A 26,882-nucleotide genomic window follows, 5' to 3' on the forward strand; every position below is an offset into this window, starting at 1 on the left:
TCAATCTTTGTGTCATCAGACCAGAGAATTTTGTTTCTCATGGACTGAGAGTCCTTCAGGTGCCTTTTGGCAAATTCCAGACAGGCTGCCATGTGCCTTTTACTAAGGAGTAGCTTCCGTCTGGCTACTCTACCATACAGGCCTGATTGGTGGACTACTGCTGAGATGGTTGTCCTTCTGGAAGGTTCTCCTCTCTCCATAGTGGAATGCAGGAGCTCTGACAGAGTGACCATCAGGTTCTTGGTCACCTCCCTGACTAAGGCCCTTCTCCCCTGATCGCTGAGTTTATACGGGCGACCAGCTATGGGAAGAGTCCTGGTGGATCCAAACGTCTTCCATTTACAGATGATAAAGGTCACTGTGCTCATTGGGACCTTCAAAGCAGCAGAAATGCGTTTGTACTTTTCCCCAGATTTGTGCCTCAAGACAATCCTGTCTTGGAGGTCTACAGACAATTCCTTTGACTTCATGCTTGGTTTGTGCTCTGACATGCACTGTCAACTGTGGGACCTTATAAGTACATAGGTGTGTCGCTTTCCAAACCATGTCCAATCAACTGAATTTACCCCAGGTGGACTCCAATTAAGTTGTCAAAACATCTCAAGGATGATCAGTGGAAACAGGATGCACCTAAGCTCAATTTTGAGCTTCATGGCAAAGACTGTAAATAATTATGTACGTGTGATTTTACAAATTTGTAAATATCTCAAGAAAACTTTTTTTACATTGTCATTATGGGGTATTGTGTGTAGAATTTTGAAATTAATTTAATCAATTTTGGAATAAGGCTGTAACATAACAAAATGTGTAAAACGTGAAGCGCTGTGAATACTTTCTGGATGCACCGTACGTGAAGCCATTGTGGGCAGAATTTTAAATAAATGCACAGGACTCTTTTCCAGCATAGTTCAAAGTACATCACCTGACAATTTGTCAAGAAATTATTTAACTGTACTGCAATAAAAATTAAACTGTGACAGAACTGTGCCCAGACAGTGGGATAACAGATCACTTTTCGCATTATCTTGCATGTTGCAACTCCAAGGTATTTCTCATGTAAAAGTACTGTGGGATGAAACATTCTGAATAAAATGTAACAGGAGTGCTGATCCCAGTCTGTTGACACTTTCCATTGTATTCTGTATCCAACACCTAGGATTTGTTGCTCAGCATGACTACACTTAATAATTAGACATTTAAAAATCCAGTTATTTCATTTCTAAGCTACCTTTCAATTTTCCAAAACATTTACCACAACACAAAACATACTGGTAAACTAATAGTACCCATAATAAAATATTTCAAACATGCTGCATAATGTAGATTATGTATCCAGTCATAATGCTACATTTTACCAAAAAGATTGATCTCTGACATATTTTAGTGTACATGGACAAATATAACCGATCAATGTTTTCTTAAAAGCACAAATGTGCAATCAAGCATCTAATTCTATGAAAAACCCTGTAATATATTACCTGCAGTGAAGATCAGCACCACCAAGATCCTCTGCAGAAACCTCTTCCCCTGTGGCAGCTTTGACCTGACGAAACCAAAGTCACAAAGAATGTCACACAAACTGTTAGTCCGTTAGTACTTTCTGTCAGAGGTGGCCACTATTTAAAGCTGGAAAGATAAAGCCCAAACCCTAAATTATTTCCTGTGCTTGCTTTCTAATCTTGTGAAAAATTATACATTGGTATCTGACCGTGGAACCCATTAACAAGATTATGAACTGGCAATGCTGTAAAAATCACATCTAATAGTTTTTATTTTATCGCTTTAGCTTATTGCATTAAATGTAGCACAACCAAAGGAGGTCCTCCAAGGAAAATGGTTCCTTGCTTCCGCACAATGATGCTCTCATCTGCCATAGCAGGTACATACGCTCCTCCAGCAGTGCAGGATCCCATCACAACAGCAATCTGAAAGAGTGAAGAGAGCAAGTCTACTCACGAACCAGACCTTGACGGATATTACGACTAGCTTTCAAAACTGACAAGATGAATGGTCCATTTTTTTACGGTGATACAATACCACTGAAAGAAAATTTATGAAACCCACTCATCACCTTCATGGGCAAAAGTCTGTAGTGACTAGAGGTGCATACATCATTTTTATTATGGACTAAATCAATAAAGGTCTGATTTGTCACAGCAATTAACAGCACGGATGTAAGCGCTGACAACAAACTGTCTGAGAAGAATGGACTTCAGAAATAAGAATAGATGCCAGAATTATTCATTGTAAAATTGTTTACTGTAAAGACACTATGAACATAATTTGATGAGTGCTCAGTTTGATGAAACTATATTGTCTTATATCACTACCAAATGAAGTGAAACATCGAGTAAACACAAAAGGATACTTGCAGTTCATGTGCTTAACTTTATTTCAGTGAACTAATTTTGAAGTTTTGTAATTCTAAAGCAAATGTTGCTCTGTGTTGCTTTACAACTTTACCTGTGCTATACCCTCTGAAGACAGCCTTGCCTGGTTGTAGAAAATACGTCCAAAATTATCTCGGTCGGGGAAAACGTCTGCCTGTCTGGGGAGATTGGCCCCTCCAGAATCCACTAAATGAGCAAAACATGAGGATATTTAAAAATCTCTACATACAATCCAAGTCTGTGGCTATGATACTAGCATTTTATCTTCTTTATAATGAACTACTGTTTGATTATCCCATCCAAAGCTTCTGACATGACCCGCTGGTTTAGAAAAGGACCTTTTCTCCTAATGGCCTTTAATTCTGGAACAAATGTAGAGGTTTGTAAAGCTACCTTGACACTTGCACGCATTTAATCCTCAAATTGCCGCGCAATTCGTCATGCCAATGCAACCCGCTTTGTGGTGCTGCACGCTGCCTTATAAAAATAATTATTTTGTAGTGGATTAATCATTTGCTCTCAGAACTTGGCTGATGAAACCACCTCTAATCACTCCTGGAATCACAGAGAAATTTTCTGCAGGTGCAGCTTTTCTTGTGTGATTCATGACATGAAGAATGCATCTGGAATCATTTCAAAGGTAATTATTTATAATATTTATATTGTACTGGCTTGGTAACAGAGTTGCATTTTCATTCCTTGTTATGAGTATATGTAAAATTCTGTTTATTATAGATTTAACATCTCATCATAATTGTTCAGATGAGCTGTGCTATGCTGAAGCATTGACTTGCAGTGACCCACAGTGTTTTTGAATAGATTGGGCCTCATGTATCAACGTGTGTACGGCGATATTTGAGCGTATATGGGGTGTACGCCAAAACGGCTGCGCTACTTGGCATTTATCAATGTGGTCGTTGGCGTACGCTGCGCTGAAAATATACACTAGGTCGAGAGGTGGTGTAAATTATACACCAAAATGAACCAGCGCTGGAATCCACATAAAAATGAATATGATCAACATGAAAAACAGTGCCATTATACAAATCAATGCATATGTTACATAAATAACACCTTCCTGATTATACTACATAATAATCAATACAAATCCCACTTTTGCGGGATTGCTGGTCTATGGAGCACGATCCGTGGCCACAGCGCTGACCGCAAAGAAAGCGCTGCTTGCCTTTTTCTCCAGACTTCGAGCCTGGAGCCAGAGCAGCGCTGAGCTTAATTTCATGTGGTGTGATCGTTTTAGACAATGGAATTGATAATTACAACTGTAGTGTTGTCATTCCCTTCGCCCGTGCTGCAATCAGGTTGTGTTGTCTCCATTCGTTTGTCACAATAAAATAAGAAATACATTTTAAGAATAAAGAAGGCGTGTCTTATTAATTGAGCGAGCAAATATCCACATGTCAAGAATTATTGACATGTGAAAAGAGAATACAGTGGTCCCTCGCTATAACGCGGTTAACCTTTCGCGGCCTCGCCGTTTCGCGGAGTTTTTAGTCCAATTTTGCATGCTTTTTTTTTTTTTTTTTTTTACAGTGTTCTGTGTTCTGCGTGTCTGTTTATAAGAATCTTCTCGCCCAGAAGAAAAAAGAGTGCCAACAACTACTCTTAACTGTGTTTGTCACTCGGAAACAGACACCTGCAGCCAGGTGTGAGTGGAAAAAGGCGCGGCGTCAGGACGCAGAGGCGCGATCTGTGAAATACTGGTCAGTCACTATTAATAATTTCTTATGTGTCCAACATCGTAGGTTGATCGTTAAAATTAAATTCGTTAGTTCTAAAAGCCATCACAATTATTTATAGGAAACCGTTCTATTTTTATTTCTCAAACAAATGTTTGGGCCTGAAAACAGGCTGGTCTTATTTTTCTACTAAGGTTTGAACTTTGAGAGTGTTTACACATGAGAGAAAAGTGAGAAAATGTTCATGCCCGATTGAGAAAGTGTATAAAGTGGTTTTACAGCTTTGAAACGTCTATAATAATTATAAAAAATAACGCTGACTACGTCGCGGTTTCACGTATTACGGGCTATTTTTAGAACGTAAGTCCCGCGATAAACGAGGGACCACTGTAACACTTTTTTGATAATACTACAAAACAATTAATACGACGGCCGCTTTTGACGCTCTATTGGCACGCATCGTGATTGGTGGAGTTCTTTTTCTTTGCCATCTTCCTGGCTTCCATGTCGTAAAATGAGGGTGTGTCTGAAGCGGAGTCTGAATATTTATGGGCGTGTTTATTATAATTACGATTGTTTTCACCCGCCGCATTTATCAAGGTCACGTCAGGCGTACGCCGGAAATGGGCAGGTGCGCACTGCTTGATACATGTCACGGCAACTTTGGTGTACTTCAAATTTACACCGTAAATTTACGCCACAAGTGCGCAACTTTGATACATAGGCCCATTGTGTGTACAATGTTCACATGTAGTTCACAAAATGAATGCGGGCTAGAGATTTTGAGCATTTAAAAATTTTCTTTGCACACTTGCACACAGCTACGCACAGTTTACAACAATTTACAACAAGTTTACTCTCTGGCATGTCAGACTGTGTGCCAGTGCGGGGATCAAATTTGTGCAAGTGTCAAGGAACCTTAACGGTCACTGTTGGTAAATGTTCTTGTGTACATGCGATAATGCATCTTTGTCTGGGATAGCTTTACAGTGCTACATATTTATAGCATTTACTTAAATTTCTACCATGCAGTTCTTATACAGCACGTTTTGAAATTTAAAAAGTTTTATTTATTTATTTATTTGTGGTTAAGGCTGATTTTGCAGTATAGAACCCGCATATCCCTGGAGACAGTATCATAAAGTGAATGAGAGTGTTTTGACCACCTGGATGGGACATCAGCCCATTTCAGGTCACTTCCCCAGCTAAGGTCAGTATGCATTTGCAGCTGGTTTGACTGGGACAAATCAATGTAGATGACATTTCTTGTCCAAGCACACAAGTAGCATGAAGAGCACACACCTGAAATCAAACCCTGGTCTATGCCACAGTGCCACCTACCTATTATGCAGGTGCAGTATTCCATTAAAAATAAGCAAGGAACAGAGAAACTCACCTAAATAAATGCATGTCAAGTGGTTTTGTTGGGCTATTTCTTGTGCACGAAGATGTTTCTTCACTGTAACTGGGTAGTATGTCCCTCCTTTGACAGTAGCATCATTTGCAACAATGACACATTCTACCCTGTGAGAAAACGGAAAATATCAAACATAAAACTTCATCATGTACACTTACAGCTATGTTTTACACAAAGAATATGACATCTTTCAGGTCTTAGAATTGAGAAAGATACTCAATGGATGATTTTCAAACACCTTTAATATGTTCCAAAACATGATACAATCGTGCCAAATAATTTGTAACACATACCCTGATACTCGACCAATCCCAGTGATTATACCACCAGCTGGGACTTCTTCTTTTCCATACAACTCATACGCTGCAAACTGGGAGAACTCCAGAAACGGGCTCCTATGAACAAAAATAATACAAAAACATTCAACCAGAGCAGAACATATATGCATGTGCTCTACTGTCTATGATAGGGATGTCTGCTGACATGTCCATCTGTACCATGCTTATAAACACACTGGTCTGTGTAACTACACTCAACAAAAATATAAACGCAACACTTTTGGTTTTGCTCCCATTTTGTATGAGATGAACTCAAAGATCTAAAACTTTTTCCACATACACAATATCACCATTTCTCTCAAATATTGCTCACAAACCAGTCTAAATCTGTGTTAGTGAGCACTTCTCCTTTGCTGAGATAATCCATCGCACCTCACAGGTGTGCCATACCAAGATGCTGATTAGACACCATGATTAGTGCACAGGTGTGCCTTAGACTGCCCACAATAAAAGGCCACTCTGAAAGGTGCAGTTTTGTTTTATTGGGGGGGGGGGATACCAGTATCTGGTGTGGCCACCATTTGCCTCATGCAGTGCAACACATCTCCTTCGCATCATCCGTGAAGAGAACACCTCTCCAACGTGCCAAACGCCAGCGAATGTGAGCATTTGCCCACTCAAGTCTGTTACGACGACGGACTGGAGTCAGGTCGAGACCCCGATGAGGACGACGAGCATGCAGATGAGTTTCCCTGAGACGGTTTCTGACAGTTTGTGCAGAAATTCTTTGGTTATGCAAACCGATTGTTTCAGCAGCTGTCCGAGTGGCTGGTCTCAGACGATCTTGGAGGTGAACATGCTGGATGTGGAGGTCCTGGGCTGGTGTGGTTACACGTGGTCTGCGGTTGTGAGGCTGGTTGGATGTACTGCCAAATTCTCTGAAACGCCTTTGGAGACGGCTTATGGTAGAGACATGAACATTCAATACACGAGCAACAGCTCTGGTTGACATTCCTGCTGTCAGCATGCCAAGTGCACGCTCCCTCAAATCTTGCAACATCTGTGGCATTGTGCTGTGTGATAAAACTGCACCTTTCAGAGTCGCCTTTTATTGTGGGCAGTCTAAGGCACACCTGTACACTAATCATGGTGTCTAATCAGCATCTTGGTATGGCACACCTGTGAGGTGGGATGGATTATCTCAGCAAAGGAGAAGTGCTCACTATCACAGATTTCGACTGGTTTGTGAACAATATTTGAGGGAAATGGTGATATTGTGTATGTGGAAAAAGTTTTAGATCTTTGAGTTCATCTTATACAAAATGGGAGCAAAACCAAAAGTGTTGCGTTTATATTTTTGTTGAGTATAAAATACATTTAGTGTGTTTTTGAAGCACAAGAGAGTGGAAATATTAGGGCTAGATTCAAAGATTCAAAGATTCAAGATTCAAAGATTCAAAGAAATTTATTGTCATATGCACAGTACAGAAGAACATCTTCCCTGCACAATGAAATGTGGCTACTGCATTTAACCCAATACTATTTGCCAGTAGGAGCAGAAGTCGCCATTAGGCGCCCGGGGACCAGCTCCAGATGTACATCCCTGCCTTGGTCAACAGCAGGGCTGAGCAAACCAACACCGACCCATAACAAACAACACACACACAACACACAACACATAGGCCGGCCCGGTACATAAAACATATATATGAAAGCAAAACACGAGGGAAAAGGAGAAGAAAAAAAACCCTCATAGCTGCTGCATTACACAGCGGCAGTGAGGAAAAAAAATCCCCATCAGCACAGAAAAACAATAATCACAGAGACAAAAACAAGGACACAGGACGACAACCAAGATTTGAAAGGACCAGTTTATCAGAACACTCCAGAGGCAGCCTGTTCGGCGCCGTCAACGGCCTTGTCCGACAATCCTGGAGGGGGGGAGGGAACAGCCCTGCGCAGTCTGAGCAGTCCTGGACAGTTCTAACACAGTTAACGTCAGAGCTGGAGAAGCTGAGGGGAGGGGGGAAGACCAGGGAGCGAGGCTTAAGTGTTGATCTTCTGAGGAGGTTTTTATCACAGCGACCTTGAAGTGCAGCTGTATTTGGGGAAGCCAAATGAATAGCCAGATTAGCAGACGCCTGAAAGATTCCACAGTTCTGAGAACAGAGTGGCTCTCAATGCATCTGAATGTAGAATGTGGTCTTCACAGACGGTCATAGCGGGTTTCCAGGGCTGCGATCTTGCTCGAGATGTTTTCCAACGCGCGGTTAACCCCCGCCGACTGCGCAGCCACTGCCTTCCCAATCGAATCAATCATATAGGGCAGCCTGGAAGGACCAATCAAAGCTGCTTCCACTTTCTTGATTTTCCGGTAAACCAGCAGAGTGCCCGCACCACACATCAGAAAGCCGGTCACCACCAAGCCGAATATGTACACATCTTCGACGTCCTCCCCAGAAAGCATGTAAAGGCACATGACCTGCCATCTCCTCCACGAGTCCATCACGTAACCCATCACATGCGTCCCAGCAGGACAGGTCGGGTCCTCCGCTGCCTAGGCAAGGCAAGTTAACGTGTTATTACCGTGTTAATGCATGAATTAATTAATGCCGACAATTTTTTTTATTGCACGTTAACATAGTTATTTTATTTATTTATTCATTTATTGTAAGAGTCTGTTGGTCACAGGCTTTTGTTTTGCAAGTCTGTTGCTGACTGCTGCTGCGCTTACAGGAACCTGTGTGATGAGTCCCTGACCGGAAAAGAAAAGAACTGGCGGATAAATCAACCAACATGGAGAAGGGACGGAAATTTTACATGGCCATTTTCATTTTAAAGTGCTTCCAGAGGGCGTAGTCGACAGAACCAAAGTTATCTGTAGCCACTGCAAAGCTGAATTTTCTTACTTCAAGTCTTAAATATTACCTAAATCAGTGGTGTCCAAAGTGTTCCAGAAAGGGCCAAGAGGGTGCAGGTTTTCTCTGCAGCCACTGACTTCAGCAGGTGATTTCACTGATGAACTCATCCCACCTGCTCAAAGTGATGTTAATCAGTGAAATCACCTGTTGGAGACAGTGGCTGCAAAGAAGAGCTACACCCGCTCTGCCCTTTTTGGAATACTTTGGACACCACTGATACCAGCAAATCATTCAATGAAACAAACTGCGGCACGAGGCTTCGGCAGACTAAGTTAGATTCAGCATGTGGGAGAACTATAGATAAACAAAGGCAAGAGAAGCTCACAAATGCAACAGTGAAATGGATTGCTACAGACTGCAGGCCGATTAGTGTAGTGGAGGACATTGGTCTGAGAGACATCCTGAGAATTGCAACAAATGATGGCATGTATGAGATTCCCTCACGACGCACCATAAAGGAGAGGACTGCAAAAGCCACAACTTTACAATGAGCACATGCTGTTGCTCTCACTGGGGACTACTGGACACCACTGAGTAACCATAATTTATTTTTATTTAACTGCAACTGCATAAACAAAATGCTGCTGTTAAGTGTTTCCAGAACAAATGTTATGGCACGTTCGTTCATATGGCAGAACATTTAAAATAAAATTGTGGTATACCCTACTTTTGAATTAATTTTTGGATTTTCTGTATAACAACGCAATTAATTGTGGAAATCATGTGATTAACTGCAATTAAAATTTTTAATCGTTGCCCAACTCTAGTAAATATGTTTTTAAATGGTGTACTACGCCGTTGATGATGAAGTAGCAGCAACAACTGATAGACTTTTTACAATTAGCTCCAAATGGTACGATGCTTATGAAGCAGCGAGAGATGGAACCCACACTGATCTGCATGACTCATGTTTCACAAATACCTTGACTGGGCTGGATTCAGATCACTGTGATCAGATCCCTAGTCTATGATTCAGCCATGGTTTTGAAGGTGAAGGGGAAAAAAAAGTGGATGATAATACCCAGGATCCAGAAGTCTGTCTATGCGCTCTCTGGGCAAAAGCTTCCCACGAGAAGTATGAAGACATCTGGCCTTTTCACCTCCACCTGTGTTAAAAAAGTAACATGTTAACAGACAAAGTGGCAATATTTTAGATAAGGAGATGATAAAATGAACACAATATGTGGAAAAGTAGATCCCACACCAAGCCACAGCCATAACTCCCCTCCAAAATGATCCTAAGTGTAACTCAAACCAAGACAGTAAGCATTACTCTCTACACTACTTTACATTGTAGCACATGACCTTAAACTAGTTCTTCTGATACATATTAACGGCGTAATAGTTTGTAGAATATTGCTAGTGAGATAGTCAACCAGGGCGATCAGCAAGGTTTGCAAACATTTAATGAGCTGAGACTGTTTTAGACTTATTTAAGCAAAGTATTATTATTGTGAGGCAATGGAGTGAAGGAAGAGTGACTGGAAATTTACACCTTAAAGTAACCATTTTAATATCTACATGTCAGTCTAAGGGGAGTGGATACATTTTCTCAGCATTAAGTGATGTTACCCAAATGGCAGCAGCCATTAGAGAATCATCCAAACATGCCAAAGATGGCTGAAATTTACAGGCTGAGTGGACTTATCTCTGTGCTTGTTCTGTTGGACCTCAGTGCTGCTTTTGATACTGTTGACCATAAAATTTTATTACAGAGATTAGAGCATGTCATAGGTATTAAAGGCACTGCGCTGCGCTGGTTTGAATCATATTTGTCTAATAGATTACAGTTTGTTCATGTAAATGGGGAATCTTCTTCACAGACTAAAGTTAATTATGGAGTTCCACAAGGTTCTGTGCTAGGACCAATTTTATTCACTTTATACATGCTTCCCTTGGGCAGTATTATTAGACGGTATTGCTTAAATTTTCATTGTTACGCAGATGATACCCAGCTTTATCTATCCATGAAGCCAGAGGATACACACCAATTAGCTAAACTGCAGGATTGTCTTACAGACATAAAGACATGGATGACCTCTAATTTCCTGCTTTTAAACTCAGATAAAACTGAAGTTATTGTACTTGGCCCCACAAATCTTAGAAGCATGGTGTCTAACCAGATCGTTACTCTGGATGGCATTTCCCTGATCTCTAGTAATACTGTGAGAAATCTTGGAGTTATTTTTGATCAGGATATGTCATTCAAAGCGCATATTAAACAAATATGTAGGACTGCCTTTTTGCATTTACGCAATATCTCTAAAATCAGAAAGGTCTTGTCTCAGAGTGATGCTGAAAAACTAATTCATGCATTTATTTCCTCTAGGCTGGACTATTGTAATTCATTATTATCAGGTTGTCCTAAAAGTTCCCTAAAAAGCCTTCAGTTGGTTCAGAATGCTGCAGCTAGAGTACTGACGGGGACTAGCAGGAGAGAGCATATCTCACCCGTGTTGGCCTCTCTTCATTGGCTTCCTGTTAATTCTAGAATAGAATTTAAAATTCTTCTTCTTACTTATAAGGTTTTGAATAATCAGGTCCCATCCTATCTTAGGGACCTCGTAGTACCATATTACCCCATTAGAGCGCTTCGCTCTCAAACTGCGGGCTTACTTGTAGTTCCTAGGGTTTGTAAGAGTAGAATGGGAGGCAGAGCCTTCAGCTTTCAGGCTCCTCTCCTGTGGAACCAGCTCCCAATTCAGATCAGGGAGACAGATACCCTCTCTACTTTTAAGATTAGGCTTAAAACTTTCCTTTTCGCTAAGGCTTATAGTTAGGGCTGGATCGGGTGACCCTGGACCATCCCTTGGTTATGTTGCTTTAGACGTAGACTGTGGGGGGGTTCCCATGATGCACTGTTTCTTTCTTTTTTTGCTCCGTATGCATCACTCTGCATTTAATCATTAGTGATCGATCTCTGCCCCCCTTCTCGGCATGTCTTTTTCCTGGTTCTTTCCCTCAGCCCCAACCAGTCTCAGCAGAAGACTGCCCCTCCCTGAGCCTGGTTCTGCTGGAGGTTTCTTCCTGTTAAAAGGGAGTTTTTCCTTCCCACTGTGGCCAAGTGCTTGCTCATAGGGGGTCGTTTTGACCGTTGGGGTTTTTCATGGTTATTGTATGGCCTTGCCTTGCAATATGGAGCGCCTTGGGGCAACTGTTTGTTGTGATTTGGCGCTATATAAGAAAAAAGTTGATTGATTGATTGAAACCCACTGCAACCATACTCCCACTGTACATGTTTTTTGACTGGATGTCTGTACACACTATACTGACTCAACAGTGTGTTTGGAGGTCACGGACCTGTGAGCGCACTTTACTTTAATTACAGCATAATACCTTCTTAAATTTTGACAATTTTTTTTTTTTATCAGCCATCACATTCAAACTCATAAAAGCTATGATGAGTGGAATCCAGTGTCTTAACACATACCCAATTTAATCTTCTCTGTCCGGCTTTTTAACTCATTAACAAGAGCTTCCATTCGCTCGTAATTCTCCTGAAAAACAAAAAGAGCACATGCACATTATTTTGTTAGTGAAGGTGTGACTCGTAGTGCTTATACCATGCAAAAACGTGAGTGTTAACCTGGGTGTTAACTTAGGGATCCTTCCTTAAATTATCCAGCCAGACTGTATGGATTCTGTAGTGAAACTAGTAAACATTTTTTCACAATGTAATATATTTAGTGAAGAGCAGATTTGTGCTCGTGCTTTGCATTTCAAAAGCAACAGGGCTCATTGTGCTCTGAATAAGAGGATGAGCATCTACTAAATTGCAATGCCGGCACTGAACATCGCATGACTGCACAGGGTCTACAATACAGTGAGTCAGCCATTACCACTAATGAGAGGGAGGCATGGTTAATTAATGACTCAATGGGAACATTGCTTACCTTTAATGGGAACCCGTCACATTGGGGTCTTCATACACATAGGAGGCTGGACACTGCCTCAACTAAACTGATTTACAGTGAAAATTATACTTACAGCTCATCCTGTTTGTTTTCCCTTCTTGGTCACTCCCATACCTCTGTAATGTCAAATTTCTATTGCTACCCAAACAATGGCTGTCATCAAGGCAATTCCACAGCTACCTCCTAGAAGCATGTTGATACAAAACCAGCACGTTCACATTCATATTTCACTTGAGACAACACAATAACTGTCAAGAGTAAATTGCATTAAATCCCTTGTGCAAAACCTGAATCATAATACTAATGTGAGTATCAAGAGCCTATGTCTGTAAAAGATAACAACCAGGGATCATTTTCTTCAAATAGAACTGCCCTGCTTGAATGAATAATGTTCTTCCAGTCACTGACTAAGTTTTATCACTAGAGATACTATTCTCATCAGGTGGTAAAACAGATGCATATTTTTAATTATGTAAATAAAAGTACAGATATTTGTCGTGCCCCTTAAAAAAACCAACATTACAAATAACATGAATTTACCATAATATGGGGCATTTTAAAGAGTCCTCTAGAACCTGGGAAAACAAAAAATTTTTGGTGCCATCAAATGACATTTGCTGGCATTGCACCAATGCAGAAAATTAATAAAATTAAAAAATAAAGTTAGAAATTAATGGCAAGGGACAACACTGATTAATTTTAAACTATCAACTAATCTGGGAGGTGATGGTTGAGTAGTTAAGTGTTTGGCTTCACACCAGAGAATCCTCTGTTCAAAACCCAGCCAAGCCAGAAATTCACTAAGGGCCCCTGGGCAAGGTTCAGAATCCCTAGTTGCTCCCAGTGTGTAGTGAGTGCCTTGCATGGCAGCACCCTGACATCAGTGTGTGAGTGTGGATGTGTGAATAGGTAAATTTGAGGCATAATTGTAAAGCGCTTTGAGCTTCAATGCAGAAGGAAAAAGCTATATAAATGGACTCCATTTACCATTTAATCCTAACAGACACAACCACAGAACTTAAATTTATGCCTGATATTTATTTTATTTTTTGTACATTTTGGCAATTTTTAATTTCATAATTTAATTTCAATTCAGTTTTCCTGAACGATGAGAAGTGCTGATACCATAGTAGACATTTTAAGCTGCAGTCTTGACCCTGAACTCGATAATCGGCTTCAGGTTGCTCATGCTGCCTACGGAAGATTGGCCAATTGAGTATTCCTGGATCGTAATATCAAAACCTCAACCAAAGTCCTGGTTTATTGCGCTGTGGTTCTCCCGTCTCTTCTTGACAGCTGTGAGAGCTGGACGCTGTACAAATATCAAATTCAAAAGCTTGAGTGATTCCATCAGCAGAAGCTCAGGAGGATCCTGAACATCTCATGGGAGGAGAGGATTCCAATCACGGCTATGCTTGAAAGTGCTGACCTCCCCTGCATTGAAACAACAATCAAGCGACATCAACTTCGTTGGCTTGGACACATCCAGCGCATGGACCAAACCAGACTTCCAAAGAGAGTTCTCTATTCAGAGCTGACTGCGGGACATCGAAAAAGAGGTGGTCCGAGGAAACGATTCAAAGATCAGATCAAACGCACCCTTCAAGACTTTAAGATCAATCTGGATGCGTGGGAGGACCTCGCTCTGAATCGGAGTGCCTGGAGATCTGCCTGCATGATTGGTGCCAAGACCACTGAAGGGGAGCGACGCCAACAGGCTGATGAAAAACACCGCTTGAAAAAGCTCCAAATTGCTCAACAAGAAGCCGACACTGCACTCCCTCCAACTATCCCTTGCCCTTCCTGTCCTCATCTTTTCTACTCACATCTCGGTCTATTCTCTCACACCAAATGGAAACACCCCTGATTCCTGGAACTATCCTCGATTATCAAGTGATGTCAACGACGAGACATTTTAAGGGTTACAGTGTAATTGCTAATGTTGTATAACTAGATTATTTAAAAATAAATTTGTTCCTGACTGCATAATCCCCAAGAATTAACTATTTGATTTCACACACTGCATTTTAACATTTTATCCTGTTTATCTCATCTCATAAAATAATGTATGTATGTACGAGGTGTGTTAGAAAAGTATCCGACCTTTTTATTTTTTCAGAAACCTGATGGATTTGAATCACGTGTGCTTGCATGAGCCAACCTTAAACCTTCATGCGCATGCATGAATTTTTTCACACCTGTCGGTTGCGTCATTTGCTGGTAAGCAGCCTTTGTGTGAGGATGGGTGTAGTCTCTCATCATTTTTTCTTTGCAAGGAAATGACGGAACGACTGGAGCAGCGCGACTGCATCAAATTTTGCCAGAAACTGGGCGACAGCCAGGTGGAAACCATTCAGATTATTCAGACGGCTTTCGGTGACGATCCTATGGGCATCACACAGATTAAGGAGCGGTACAACAGGTTTAAAGACGTCCGCCACAACGGTGGAGAGCGCGCCGCGCTCCGGTCGGCCATCAACATGCTGGAATAACCGGATCATTTCCAAAGTCAACGCTGTGGTGATGCGGGACCGTTGTGTGACTATCCCAGAAATTGCGGAAGAGGTGGACATCAGCACTTTTTCGGCACATTCCACTGTGACAGAAGATTTTGCCATGAAAAGAGTTGCAGCAAAATTCATCGGCACGAAGATGATGGAGCAGCAAAAGCACTTTCGTGTTGAAGTCTCACAGGACATGTTGTGACATGCTCACCTCGTCCACAATTTCTCGGATAGTCACACAACTGAAAAGCCACCGAAAGCCGTCTGAATCTTCCGAATGGTGGAAGAGGTGAGCGTGTCACAACATGTCTTGTGAGACTTCAACACGAAGGCGCTTTTGCTGCACCATCATCTTCATGCCAATGAATTTCGCTGCAACTCTTTTCATGGCAAAATCTTCTGTCACAGTGGAATGTGCCGAAAAAGTGCTGATGTCCACCTCTTCCGCAATTTCTCGGATAGTCACACGACGGTCCCACATCACCACAGCGTTCACTTTGGAAATGATCTGGTCATTTCAGCATGTTGATGGCCGCCCAGAGCGCAACTCTCTCTCCACCGTTGTGCGGACGTCTTTAAACCGGTTGTACTGCTCCTTAATCTGTGTGATGCCCAGAGAATCATCACCGAAAGCCGTCTGAATAATCCGAATGGTTTCCACCTGGCTGTCGCCCAGTTTCTGGCAAAATTTGATGCAGTCACGCTGCTCCAGTCATTCCGCCATTTCCTTGCAAAGAAAAAACGACGAGAGACTACACCCATCCTCACACAAAGGCTGCTTACAAGCAAATGACGCAACCGACAGGCATGAAAAAAATCACGCATGCGCACGAAGGTTCAAGGTTGGCTCATGCAAGCACACGTGATTCAAATCCATCAGGTTTTTGAAAAAAATAAAAAGGTCGGATACTTTTCTAACAGACCTCGTATGTTTTATCTCCTTTTTTTTGACATCATATACCAACCATTTCAATTATCACTATCGCACTGCCCGTGACTCCTCCACGGGCTCTAAGCCCCGGTCACATGACACTAACGAAGGACACCAAAGCTAAAACAAAACAAGAAATCTGGACTTATGTTGACTTTCGGAGACATCATTTAATGGTCATCCAGCTTCATTTCTGTAGCTGGCGCTTCGTCAGAATTTTCAAACTGTTGAAAAATGTGAACGAATCCCGACGACAACCTCAATTCATCCGTATTCTGTTTTGCTTTCTGTCTTGACGGTTCCTCATTGTTTGCGTAGTTCCCGTAAAATCAGCTTTCCGTTTGGTTGTCATCCAACTTTGTTCAACCTCCCAAGTCCAACATCTTGCACAAATATTGATGATATCTGAACGGATCAATAACTAAAGCTCAGACGAGCTGAACGTGACACGTACATGTGTGGAACGAAAAGCAACATTTTCATAGAGAAACAATAGCAGCAACGACATTTTATCAACTACTTTAACTACGCACATTCCAGCTGTCTGTGGCTGGGACAAGCGCGTGCGCATGCACGTTCCAGCCAAGACAAATCTGTTGTCAAGACAACCAGATCTCGCAACTGCAGGTGCTGTGGAGATCGCAGGGTGGCTGCAGAAATTATTACAGGCTGGTACTTTGTCTCATATCCGCTGTCAGGTCACATCATCATGAATATCTCGTTTAGATATTGTTCAAAAGCATCAAGGTCACCGTTTGCTTCCTTGTTCTTTTGTTAGTTTTGGTTTTGTTTCATTCTTTTACGCAATGGCTTGTTGGTGATGGGAAAAGTGCAGGCTCATTTGTCCACTTTTTCTCGACGATTTGTGATTTTATGACTTTTTTCCTTCGTTCAACTACTGGCGTGTGCCATGTGACCAGGCCTCTAGATTGGGTAGTGTTTTTAAAATAGGGAGCTGACATGTTTCAAGGGTGGTAATAAATTATACAAAGTTTTTATAATCATTTTAAGTTGAAGTGCAGGAAATTAAAATGAGCTTTGTGAATAATTGTATTCATTATTTGGCCCATTTAGTTGATGTCATGTTTTAAAACTGGCAACGTTGAGATATTTCCTTTGTTCTATATTACTAATGTACTATCTATGAGTTGTCATTTTGAAGTTGCATCAGTTTTAAAAACACATCAGTAAGTGACTTTGCCCTGGAAAAAGCCACATATAGCTGTCCATGTGAGGTCACTTGGCTTTATATATATATATATATATATATATATATATATATGATTTACCGCCCCCTACTGGAATGGAGTGTAAGTCCAGAATGTAATTATCAACATCCACCGTTCCTTGCTGTTAGCCAATATCACTAATTTCTCCAAAATATGAGTCCTATCAACTTTTTGTTTTCGCTGCATTCATCCTTGACCCAAAATACATAAACACACCAAACGGCAAATGTCAGCTCTCCCCAGTTTGTTCGTGATCAAAGCAATACACAGGCATGCCCGTGTACATGTACACGGAGGCCACTTGGCTTTTAATATATCGATGCAAACATAAAATTTAGTGAGTTGAATAAAATTTTGATATAGCTCCAGGTCTTGATGTGGATTCTTAATTTTTTTTTTCCTATAGTACTCTGGAAAATGTATCAATATGTGGATTAATATCTCCAAAGTGAATGTTGATGAAAAAAAGCTGCATGACTGAGGTTGCAGTTCCAACCATTTCTAGCTCATAAAATTTTGGAAAAGACAAGTAGCGGATCTCATCGCTTTTGTTCTTTTTTGTTAGCCTACAAACTTTTCCTGAAGTTCTTACCTTGAAGTTGTAGCAAGACTGAAAATTCAATTCGAAGATTCAATTTTAAGATTGGTATTTTTGATGTTTGTGACACCAAAAATGGGAAAAAAATCTCCCAAGTTTTACAACTTCAGAGAACTGAGGATACACTTTTCTAGTAGAAAAAAAGTGAGTGGTCACTGTTTTAAAGTCATCTGCATTCTTCGCACATGTTTAGCTTACATTTACAGAGTCTGGTGTAAAAAAAGCGTAGCTCATGAATGCCTTTTTTTTTTAGATACTAGACAGGAGGTGTAAGCAGGGAGCCACAATTTGTAAAATGAACTAGAGATGGAAGACAATGAAGGAAAGGAAGAATAATGGATGGTAGGTAGTGTAGGTGATGAACAGCAAATCAAAGGATGAAACCTTCACAGCTGGGCAGTGAGACATCAGATAACAACATCAGATGAAAGAGAGAAAAAAAAACACACACACACAAAATGAAAACAGCTTGGAAAGTGAAAATTAAGGTATGACGGCGCCAGGTGTGATGGCTGTAACTTTAGAAGTCTGTTCAAGCAATGACTTGAATAGACAGTAGAATTCATACTGGCTAAAATTAATAAGTGAATCATTAGCAGTTGAACACAGTGGCAGAAAGCAACAGGAAGAGGCAGCCTGAGTGAGAAAACTACATGGAGAGAAGATGAAAAGCACAGGTTCCATCAGGAGGAGATAAAAAGAAACATAGCAGGTACTGAAGAGAAGTAAAACAGCTTAGATGAAATAAAATGAACAGAAAAGCAGAATGACTTATCACACCTCATCATTGTAGAAACAGTGTCAACAATGTGCTGCTGTTCTCGCTCATTAAATGGATAACTGAGCTGTAATGTCACACCAAACATCCCTCTGCCACTGTGTCCATGTAGCAGCCATTGCAGATGTGAGCAGAGTCGAGGCTGATATGCAGAAATAACATGAAGGAAATAATGTATTAAAATGTGTCAAGAGAGCTTCAAGGGCTGGGGTAAAATGTGTGCCCGAGATCGCAGTTGGCAGTAAGGTGGCAACATGATAAGGCTGTGATGAAGTCAAAAACAAAACAATACTTATCAGATTTGACCTTGTTCTGTTTATGGTCAAAGATATCAATCTTACTGCCAAGAGAACTGTAGACTGTATACATACTGGACAAAACCTCCATGAGGTCACCCAACAGGTTTTCTGAAGCATGGTTTTGAAGCTCAAATAGTTTTTTCTTCTTGTCATCCTGACAGTCCTTACTCTGTCTAATTCAGTCAAACCATATGTATGTAAAAGAGGTGGAGCACGGCCATCGTGCTTCGGACAGACAATCAGGGTCAGTACTTCAGATCCAACCACATACACACCAAAAAAAATCTCAGTTAACATTAAGGACAAAGTGTCCATTGTCTCTTCCCTGTCCAGCCATGACTCCAGCAGCCAAGCTGGCCGGAAAGTCCACTGGCTGGTCACCACCTCCTCTGCTAGCTCAGAGTTGGCAGAGGCCAGCCAGGAAAGTCCACATCTCCGGAAAATGAGTTATTCCAACTGTTTCCGAGCATGTGATTGTGACGGAGCAGCCCCGCCAAAGCCCGTGGCGCCACCTCCGACCTAACCACTCGCTCACTTACCTTCATTCAGTCAACTCCCCGTCAGTTTCCAATAATCACCAGTCCATTTCACCACCACAGTAGTCTTGGGTGCACACTTGGCCGCTGTTAAATCCTCCATGATCCATAGTTTTGTCCAGTAACTAACTCTTTTCCAGTATCCAGCCACAATTCATGAGTCCCCACTGTCAAACCGAGCGCTGTGTTTACTTCCGGTTTTATTGCGTCCAGTGTGGGACATTAGCGTCCGACGTCATCGCTGACGTCATCATTAAGGGCCGTTTTTTCAAAAATCTGATTTTATTATTTTTCCTGAGTTTCTTACAGGTAAAGGGACAAGGCGAAATAATAAAGTATTAATTTGATGATTTTTTTTTGTATTTTTGTATTTCTGAAAGCCGCAGTTTGACTGCAGAAAACTGTAGTTTCTTGGTTAATTGGTTTGTGGGAGGGGCCTAGGGGTATAAAGGGGCGCCAATCTCCCTGGCTCAGTTAGTCTGGGCCTGGTTGTGTTACAGAGAAGGTAACTATGATCCTTTTGTTTGTTGTTATTTTTCTGTTGGTTATAAATATTGTAAATAATTGTTCACTGTTTGTTTGTATAGCACTCCTCTTTCATTTTTGGGAAATTAAAAACACCTTAAAAACATCCTGCGACTTTTGCCATCATTTATCACCCTGTACAAGAACCCCGTCACAGTGATGATCAGGACCTGACTGAATTCTGATCAGTGAGTAGGATAAATGTTTTATTTAGAAAGGGCTTTGAAATAAATTTGTTCTTGTCCCCTTCTCACCAGACAATGTGGACAAACATCCTCATCTCTTGTTTAAGCTACGTATAAACTCAGATCAGTTTTGCACCTTTTCTCTCTTTTGCAGGCAATTTTTTTTATTCACTGATACTGTTCATGTTTGCAATTTAATCCAACAATGAAGTATTTAAAAATATTCTATAAAACACTGGACACCTTTCAGGACCACAGACAAATGTTCCATTGGCTGCATGACTTCAATTCTCTATTCAAATACTTAACATTACTATAGAAACATGACTTGCTATCATCCTTGTAATTGCTAAGTCAAGCTTTGCATAATAATTTATCAAACTATTAATATTATAATATTGATAATATTACTATTATTATACTAATATTGAAGAATCTTAAGCACAACTTGGATACTTTTACTGCTGTGCACACAACATGCCTCCCATTGGGGACAGATGAAAATTATTTACCAGATTGTCACTCTAACTTTTCTAAAAAAAAAAAAAAAATACTCAGACTGCTGCATTTCACTAAATTGCCACAAATCTTCTTATGAAAGTTTCATGAAATTTCTTAAGTTTGTTGCTCTAAAATGCTGGAAAATGCATCAAACCCTTCCGTTTCTGGACCTGCATCCTGAGGGTTTACTTTTCCTCAAATTTCTCTGTTACTGAATGACATCCCTAATATATACATACAGAATGGCTAAAGCAGTGTGCATTCTGTAGCATCTATCTATAAAGCAAGAAATGTGTGTGTGTGTGTGTGTGTGTGTGTGTGTGTGTGTGTGTGTGTGTGTGTGTGTGTGTGTGTGTGTGTGTGTGTGTGTGTGTGTGTGTGTGTGTGTGTGTGTGTGTGTGTGTGTGGCTCGCATATCTCTCTGACTGTCTGTCAGATCAACCTCAACTTTTGGATATGGCTTGCACATGGCACAATGATGTGCATCCTTTATTATGAAAATCTTGGGGATTCATTTTCAAAACCATTTTGAAACCTTTATTTTCGTTACAGGGTTGGCCCGCTTGGGCCATGCATTGCTTCTCAAAATGTACCTGTGAATAAAATCAAGCGCACCCTCTCTTCTTCTATGGTGTTTAGTGCACCAGTTTAATCAGCTAATGATACCTTAGCCTTAGCTGCACAATCAATGGGTCTAGGGCAGAGGTCTTAAACCGGTTCCAGAAAGGGCAGAGAGGGTGCAGGTTTTTCTGTGCAACCACCCACTCCAGCACGTGATTTAATTGATTAACTGATTTCACCTGCTTAAAGTGATGTTAATCAGTGAAATCACCTGCTGGAGTGGGTGGTTGCACAGAAAAGCTGCACCCTCTCGGACCTTTCTGGAACGGTTTCGGACCTCTGGTCTAGGGGAATGGGAATGGCAATGTTTGCCTTAATTAGAGCTGCTGGGAAGGGGTTGAGAGTACAGGTGGAGGGTTTCATGACTCTGACCCTGGCCTCAACTTCCCTTCCACAAACCACAGGAAAAGATAAAAAGGGGGTAGGATTCCCCAGACTGTGGACTGGCAGCCGGGATGGATGTGGAAGGGCAGATTGTGTTGTTTGAACCATGTTTTGAAAAAAGAAGATGAATTTATTACAAAGGTCACTGGTGGGATCAGTGAAAGATGGTGCTCTGGGTTGGAGGAGATGAGTGATGCTGGGAAAAAAAGTATTTTTGAATTATCACGGTTATTTGAGATTATTGTTGAGTAAAAAAGGGATCTTGATTCATGGGGACACCTAGCATGAGTCTTGCAGTGCTCGCGATAAGCTAGCTTGTGAACCAGCAGGCCTGAAGCTAAAAAGGGTCTCTCAAGTGCTCGACGAGATGCCTTTATTTTTTATCCACTCAGGGGTGAAACATGGAGCCGAGTATGTGAAGGAAACTGTCCTCTCTTTAACAGGAGCGTGACAGTCCAAAATGTTCGAGAGGCTGGTGTTACAAAAATCCATGGCATTGACTGACGCTGAGAGCGAGACAGAAATGAAATTCCTAAAATCCGCTGCTAACAGTTCAAGATTGATATTTTACAGATTTCTGAAAGAAATCTCTCGCTTTGGTTTGGTAATACTGTGCTGGCAGGGAAGCTCCATGTAGATAATCTTATGATCAGACAAACCCATATCATCGACAGAGAGATGTTGAACAGGTAGAGTTTGTGATGACTAAGTCCAGGGTAGATAGACTGCTGTAACATTTTTGCTTTTTATGTTTCCGTGTGTACCAATCTACACTGCTTGTTTCTTTCACATCTCTATCACCATGTCCACCTCGCTCACATCTCTCACGTCACTTCCTGTCATCTCTGCTCCACACCAACACTCCCGGAAAAAGGTCTCCTTGTCCGATCCCTGTCGCCCAACGCAATGAACTGCAGGGGAGATTGAGTCTGCGCTCTGTGGACACACGCCACTGTTCCTTCCATCTTCTTCTTCTATGGCGTTTAACGGTAACCGGCAACCTTATTGGTGCATTGCTGCCACTTCTGCATCAGCCTGTTATAGCAGCACTAAACCCTCCCGAAGAGTCCAGCGTCACCCAAGTACCCAAAAAGCCAACACTTTCCCCTCTCACCCGCCCCCATGTCCAAAATACCCCCTACAGAACCCTCCCTCAGGTCCAGCCCTCTAAACTCAGAGAGAAGCTCTTGCCCCCCTCCGGAACATTCACAATACATAAGAACATGCTGCGCTGTCCCTGGCCGGTGACATTCCAAACATAGTCCATCCTGATGTTCTCCCAGGAGGAAGAGAGCACCACTCAAGAAAGCATGACCAACTCTCAGTCCAGCAACAGTAACCTCGTCCATCCTTCTTCACCCCCTTCCTCCACAACTACACTAAATCCGTCACTCCACCAGCCATTGAAAAAAAATGTCCAACCGTAGTCTCCTGCTCCCACCATTCTCGCCATTGCAACTCAATTTCCCTCCAGACAATACACCTGGCCCCCGCCGCGGAAAACTTGACACAGATGTCCATACCCTCATCCGTCACAGCCTTTTTGACCAATCAATCCACTCTCATCTGCCGGGACACCAAAACATACGCTGGCACCCACATCAAAGCCATCTCAACCCCCTTCCCTGCCACATCCCCAATTACCAAGAGAATGTCACAAATAAGGTCCTGCCGATTCCCGGTGTTGCGGTCTGATCATTCCCCCTGTCTGATCAGTCCCCCTGCCTTCACTATACATGCATCATTTTGGAGCATCAGCAGCGATTAACCGATTATCGCCTTGTTTCTGCTTAAAACTGACTTTAGAATGATTTAAGAGGTTTAACTTTGTCATCTGATGGTTAATAATCACATTATTCCGTTTGATCTGTTTGGGTGTAGACTGTCAGATGTGCCAGATTTCATTCATCTCAGGTGATTTTTAGGACTTTCTGTAATTTGTTATTAAATAATGATGAATTTATGTGGAAATGATTGTTGTACAAAAGCTTCAGAGATCTGTTGCTGAGATAGATGACTGGAGAGCAGTTTTAATCCGCGACATCAGACAAACCCATCCCAACACCACCGACAGCCAACACAGAGTCACTGCACACCAACACTCCACGATGTCAAATCTGCGATGTCCATTGGACTGCCACCAGAACAGCCACCAACAACACAGTGAATACACTCAGGGAATCTGATGTTCTCCTGCACAACTCAAAACTCCATCCCTGGACCACAGAATCCACTCCAGTAGCACCCGCCCCCAGACATCTCAACCGGTCAACAAAAAGCAACACATGTTCATCATGACTTCCATTTATGAACATTTAAACAACATGCTACGCCGATCTAGCCACAACCATGAGAAACAAACTATAAACTCAGATTCAAACTCTGGCCTTGACCTTTAGCTCCACCATAGCTCATTAAAAGAATAAACCTCATTCTTAATGCTTGTCAACGATATGCCTGTATTACAGTGTGATTTACTAAACAGCCTACCTAGTCAAATACAGACATCAAATAATTTAGCTGGTTCTAAAAGAAGGGTAAAACAACACTTGTATCAAAAATAGAAAATTTACAGAATGACCCACATTTGTTTTTTTAGCAGTTTTATTTTAATATACAATTTAACATTTGTGTAAAATGTGGAAATATCTCACCTAAAATGTGTAAATATATTATTATTGTGTAAATAATCATATTTTTATATTAATCTTGAATTTATATACATTTAGAATCTATTTCTCTTGCTGTATGAGTCTGTGATATTTCTGGGCCACAATGGAAACAAGTGAATTTCAGTTTATTGTGTTACTCTGCATTTACATGTATTGTATATGCTTATACAAATAATTTCAATCAGTCAATCAATACTATTATCTGAACCACTTCTTCAGATGGGCTGTTTCACAGTCAGGGTACACAAGTATGTGTCACTGGCACCAAAAAAAAATCAAAGTGTTTACTTTGGTGAAGTTATTCATCCATATCTAGCTGCTGACTGGGCTACTTAAATTCCCATAGTTTCAGACTTGTCAGATGTTTGCATATATGGGCTCACAGATATAATCTGCTATACTTTCCGGATTAGTGCAATCTACCCATATACTATCTACTAAAAACAGTTGATGGTAAGTATGTACTCAGAGTATATACAACTGCAGTTCTGTTTCAGCATTCTGAAATAGTGATGGACTATAAGCATTTCTGGAGAGAACAGTTTTTGACGGAGCGTTACACCCAAATATTAAAAGCATTGGAGCAAATTAGGTACACATCCTTTTGTGGCATCACAGATAGTGATTACCGCTTTCAAACAAAAAATTATTATTCACATAACACCGATGCTTGAATCTGAAATGCACTCGATTTCCGGAAAGGACATTTTTTGATAGACAACACATTTTATTTTTGAATGCCTGTTTCAAGTCCAATGATCCTGGGAGTTAGATTGTTATACAGTAGGCTTTGATAGGGAAATTAGTCCATTTAGTGGTCACCTACTAAATAAATGAAAGGACATTTTTGACAGACAAGACATTTTATTTTTGAATGCCTGTTTCAAGTCCAATCCTGATCGATCAGGATCAGGCTGGATGTATAACATGCCAGTTCCTTATACATTTGGTGCCTTACGTGCCAAAGCCTCTCCAGCTTACAGCCGACCCATCTGGACCCAGTATCCATCCGGATATCTACCTGGTGCCATTACTAAATTCGGCTCAGTGATATGTAAAGAAAGACCACCACAACTGCTGTACCGTGTTCAACCACACTGGGTCAACGATGACAGTTGACTAGACACAAGCTGCGAGTTTCGCCTGGATCTTTACCTCAAACTCAAACTGAAATTCAACAAACCTGGATACATCACTAACCTGTGGTATGAAAACAAAGGCATGCAGCTACATGGCAACGGAGGCATCAGCACTGACGACAAATTCAATCAGCTGACGCACGCAATCTTCCAGAATCATCCAAAAAACAATTTTTATTGATTTTACAATGCAAATGTTGATTTATTGTTGATTCTTATCTTTCCTATCATGTAAACTCTCCAATATTCAATAAAAGTTGAATGCACCATAAAATAAGTATTTCTTCTTTATTTTACACTATTACATCACTTTGTAAATAAAAAGTGAACATTATTTAATAATTTATTCATTCCAGCTGGAATTGGTTTGCCTTTGCCTATATCCCTATACCCACCACCCCTTGTACTTCCTGTTTCCCCCCTTGACCTTTGACCTTTTGACCTTTGGCCCTCCCCTTTTTTTATAGTTGTGATAAGGTTTTTTGCGATAGGGACTAATCTCCCTATCCAATGGCTTGGATAGGGAGATTAGTCCATTTAGTAGTTAGCTACTAAATAAATAGTTCTGGCAGCCCATTAAAATTAGACATCATGGAAATAACAGATATTTTGGTAAAAACTGGTATAATTACAGTTCAACTGGTAAACAAATGGGGATATCAAAGCAAATGACCATTGCTGCTGATAGACCAGTAGTTATTCATGCATGGCAAACTAAACTTTGTTGTTCATGTCCACCTTGTCATTACACCAAACTTTATCTTTAAAATCCACTTATGTACCCTGATTGTAAAAGAGTCCAGATGTAGGTTTGTGAGGCAAGCTGACATTAGCAGCAGGACAACCTACCTGATATTCAGCTGAGTGTGTGTCAGGCTGAGAGCCGAGACGACAAACTTTATCAGCGTAATAAGGTCTTATGTTAGCCAAAGGTAAACTCCTGTAGCGAAGCAGCCACGGCCTGACTTTCTGAACGAGCATTTTGCTGCTCATTTGTAAATAGTAACGTGAAGTTTGGCTTTCTCTTGGATCTTTGCTAACCTGCGTCTTCTTCTACTACCGTAGTCTGCAGGTTACACTAGTGCTTTGCTGCCCTCGTCTGTCTATGCATTGTTACTACAGCTTCAACAGTTTATTCTTTTTATTATCTCATCTGCTAGAACATATTGTGTGGGTTTGAATTCGATTCCCAGTCATTTGTCAATTATTCTTCCCTGATGGGAACCACGTTCTATCTCTACGTAATAATAATTTTACTACTTCGTTTCAGTTGATATATAGGTTTTGCAGAAGCGTTTAAGAACAATTAATATAATGCAAAGTATAGAGTATAAAATGTCTATTTCTTTGACACAAATCCATG

The 26,882-nt window shown here is 41.1% G+C and overlaps 1 protein-coding gene across 1 annotated transcript in view; it reads right to left on the minus strand.

Moving 5' to 3' along the window:
- The window catches only part of mccc2 (methylcrotonoyl-CoA carboxylase 2 (beta)), a 45,283-nt gene extending 18,692 nt beyond the window's left edge, over positions 1–26,591 (minus strand). The window contains exons 1-8 of the mRNA XM_034170985.1: positions 26,369–26,591; positions 12,134–12,200; positions 9,725–9,809; positions 5,798–5,899; positions 5,484–5,611; positions 2,464–2,576; positions 1,812–1,925; positions 1,479–1,543 (exon numbers count right to left, since the gene is read on the minus strand). Of these exons, the coding sequence (XP_034026876.1) occupies positions 1,479–1,543; positions 1,812–1,925; positions 2,464–2,576; positions 5,484–5,611; positions 5,798–5,899; positions 9,725–9,809; positions 12,134–12,200; positions 26,369–26,512 (818 nt within the window). The 5' untranslated portion in view covers positions 26,513–26,591. The remainder of the gene's footprint in view (positions 1–1,478; positions 1,544–1,811; positions 1,926–2,463; positions 2,577–5,483; positions 5,612–5,797; positions 5,900–9,724; positions 9,810–12,133; positions 12,201–26,368) is intronic.
- Positions 26,592–26,882: the final 291 nt, after the last annotated feature.

The sequence above is a fragment of the Thalassophryne amazonica genome, chromosome 5, assembly GCF_902500255.1.
Source record: "Thalassophryne amazonica chromosome 5, fThaAma1.1, whole genome shotgun sequence".
In the NCBI taxonomy this organism is placed as follows: Eukaryota; Metazoa; Chordata; class Actinopteri; order Batrachoidiformes; family Batrachoididae; genus Thalassophryne; species Thalassophryne amazonica.